Below are 2,965 nucleotides of genomic sequence, written 5' to 3'. Positions count from 1 at the left end.
AGGGTCGAGCTTGGGTTAGGGATGGGAAGGGTTGAGCCATCCCTGGAGGAATGTTGATGGAGGAAGAGGTGGGCGTTGAACGTTGAACGTCTAGAATTGAATGAGGACGGAGATGGGGGTGGAGGGTAGCTCTGGATGGTGCTTCGCCTTCCTCGCGTGTTTTGCGCCAGAGAAAGACGAAGATGTCGACGAGGGGAGTAGGGAGAGGGAGGCAGGTGAGACCGGGCTGGGTTTGGACGGCTGTTGATGGGGAGTGGGGTGGATGTCGATAACAGGGATTTTCTGTTGATGCTCGATTTTGATTAGGCTTCTCACCCATCGTTTCGATTCATTTCACTTCGCAAGGTTCGTTTTTGGTCGCTGGAGGGTCCTGCTATTCAAACTGTTAGATACGACTCGAAGAGCTATAGTGCTGAGGAAATAGAAAGTCTTACAGCGAAAGTGTTTGGGGGAAATTGTGATCTTGTTCGAACGAACTGGACATTCCCTGAAAATTGTGCCAAACCCATACTGCAGCATGCTGCAAGGGGACTGGATAATGTTGGATTTCGACCCAGAACGCTCGCCGCAGCCGAGAGGTGCGAAGACAAGTGAGCTGGCATGAAAGTGCAATCTTGCGGGGGTTGGTCGCAAGAGTTGGCTCAGTAGTGCGAGTTGACGTTGGTCTGCGTCGGTATTTGAGAGCACATTTTTGGAGCAGTGAGTTTCGTCACTGATTGGAATTCCGACAACGAATTCTCACAACTCATCTCCAATTGATCTCACCTCTTCTTCATCAACCACGACGATACCGCCCAACCTATCGACGTCTTTAGTCTTTCAAACTTTCATATTACAACACATCATTTCACTCATGGAATCTTCGTCATCAGCCACCTTCCTGCCATACGCTATCGGAACCACCTTCTCTGGAAGTGCAAAGGTTTTTAACGCCGGCCGCGACATCAATTTTTATGGCCAATCTGCCGCAGGTATGTCAGGTTTTATATGATTCGCCAATACTATCAAATGGTTCATGGCATCTAGGTCTTCCGGGCTTGCTTAGGCCTGTCAGCGGCGCCACCCATACTTAGTGTTGTTGGCAACTGCTCGCCAGCTCGCCACGCCGGCTTTCGCCACCTGGCGAATCAAAAAGTCAAAAAAGGGGTGGCGAGACCTGGCGAAGTCTCTCATGATTTTGGATAATAACAGACGTTTATGGGTGCATAAAATATCATCTACGGTTCTCAAATTCCAACTGCTGGCCAAAGTAAGGAAGGGCACCTAAATTTCCGTTGAAAACCAATTATTGTTCCTTATTTAGACGTTCCGATCCGTGATTCCATACGATTTTGATCTCGACAACTTATGCAGACCTTGTGCAGACCCAAAGCCCTCAACAGTGACGGAAAAATGATTGTCATAGCTGAGAAAAAATTCAAAGATGATAATAGGTTGTTACTTTGGCACAAACCATAGAAATTCAATTTTTTTCATTCGCCAAGTTCCCACGGTACTCGCCTTGCCAGGCCGGCGAGTGGCGAATGCTTTCGGAGGTTTTGCCATCGACACTACCCATACTCGTGCGGGTCACGTTGCTCGATGTGATCCTGGAACCCGCCTAAAGGTCATCGCTCAGATCGAACGGTGGCTGAACGGCTCTGACAAGCGAGCTATCTGCTGGCTCAGTGGACCAGCTGGCTATGGCAAGTCAGCAGTGGCTCAAACCATCGCTGAGCGCTATGCCAAAGAGGGTTGCCTTCTAGGGTGCTTCTTCTTTCTTCGAGGGGCTGGTGAACAGAGTCAGATATCTGCCTTGATTCCTACTCTTGCACATCAGGTCTCTCTTTCTGTTCCTGCTGTTCAGCCTTTGCTTGAGAAGGCTCTTCGAGATGAGCCGGCCTTGCTTGGGCCTTCTGTCTCTTTAGCTCATCAATTTCAGAAGCTAATCATAGAACCAATCCATTCCACCACTTCCAAAGTCCTCTCCAGTTTCAAAGTCTTCTCTCATCTTGCAAAGCAAAAGATCTTTGTTATTGATGCTCTTGATGAATGTAATGATAAGGCTGAAATGGCAGCCTTCATTGATGTGTTGCTCAATGCACTTCTGGGAGGGAACTATCTTCCTTTCCGAATACTCCTTACCAGCAGGGTGGAGGAGCACATTCGGAAAAAATTTGATCATTCTGAGGCTCAACTTCTGTACAGTCATCCACCCCTGAATGATACACCACCCCCATTTGATACACTTTTGTATACTTTATAGCTTCGCCAAATCATCATCGTTTTTTTAAAAACAAAATGTTCTGACTACACATACATACCAGCAATCCTTCCACAAAATTTCAAGTTGATTGAACAAGTTCTGGTTTCACAGTAAAATGTTCAAAAGTGGATGTTCCGTGGACTTTGCCGAAAATGCTCTCACCCTCCAATGATACACCCATATTTGATAAATTTCTACACAACAACACAACAGAATCTTCTGAAATTTGGAGGGGTGGATCATACTGATTAACAGAGAGTTACTGTACAGTTTTTATAGGGAATACATGCTGCTTAGAATTGAAAATTGAATTTAATGATTTCACTGTATCATTAAGGGGTGGATGACTGTACCATTTGGACTTGGAGAATTTTGATGCTCATTCAAACATTCAAGTATACTTCAAAAGGGAGTTTGCTTGTATCTTTGACCAGAATCATCGGATGATGCAGAGAATACCAAAGCCCTGGCCATCAGCTGAAGATCTTACTGTACTTCTTGATAAGGCTGGCAGTTCATTTGCATTTGCTATGACATTAATTCAGTATCTTGGAGGAGATTCCATGCCACACAAAGCATTGCAACAGCTTTTGGAATCTGGAGCTAATGGTCTGGATCCACTCTATAAACAAGTTCTTTCATCTGGTTCTGGGACAGAAGCTCTTTATCTGATTCTTGGAACAATCATGATTCTGGAGGACAACAAATCTATCTCTTTTC

General features: G+C 45.6%; 1 protein-coding gene across 1 annotated transcript; it reads left to right on the top strand.

Moving 5' to 3' along the window:
- The first annotated feature begins 844 nt into the window (after nucleotides 1-844).
- Nucleotides 845-1,266, top strand: LACBIDRAFT_308373 (uncharacterized protein). Its single transcript, XM_001875911.1, has 2 exons — nucleotides 845-971; nucleotides 1,027-1,266. The coding sequence occupies exons 1-2, from the start codon at nucleotides 954-956 to the stop codon at nucleotides 1,183-1,185; spliced, it is 177 nt and encodes a 58-aa protein (XP_001875946.1). The 5' UTR covers nucleotides 845-953; the 3' UTR covers nucleotides 1,186-1,266.
- Nucleotides 1,267-2,965: the final 1,699 nt, after the last annotated feature.

Source organism: Laccaria bicolor, genomic scaffold (genome assembly GCF_000143565.1).
Source record: "Laccaria bicolor S238N-H82 LACBIscaffold_3 genomic scaffold, whole genome shotgun sequence".
In the NCBI taxonomy this organism is placed as follows: domain Eukaryota; kingdom Fungi; phylum Basidiomycota; class Agaricomycetes; order Agaricales; family Hydnangiaceae; genus Laccaria; species Laccaria bicolor.
This window is presented reverse-complemented; position numbering and strand designations above follow the sequence as displayed.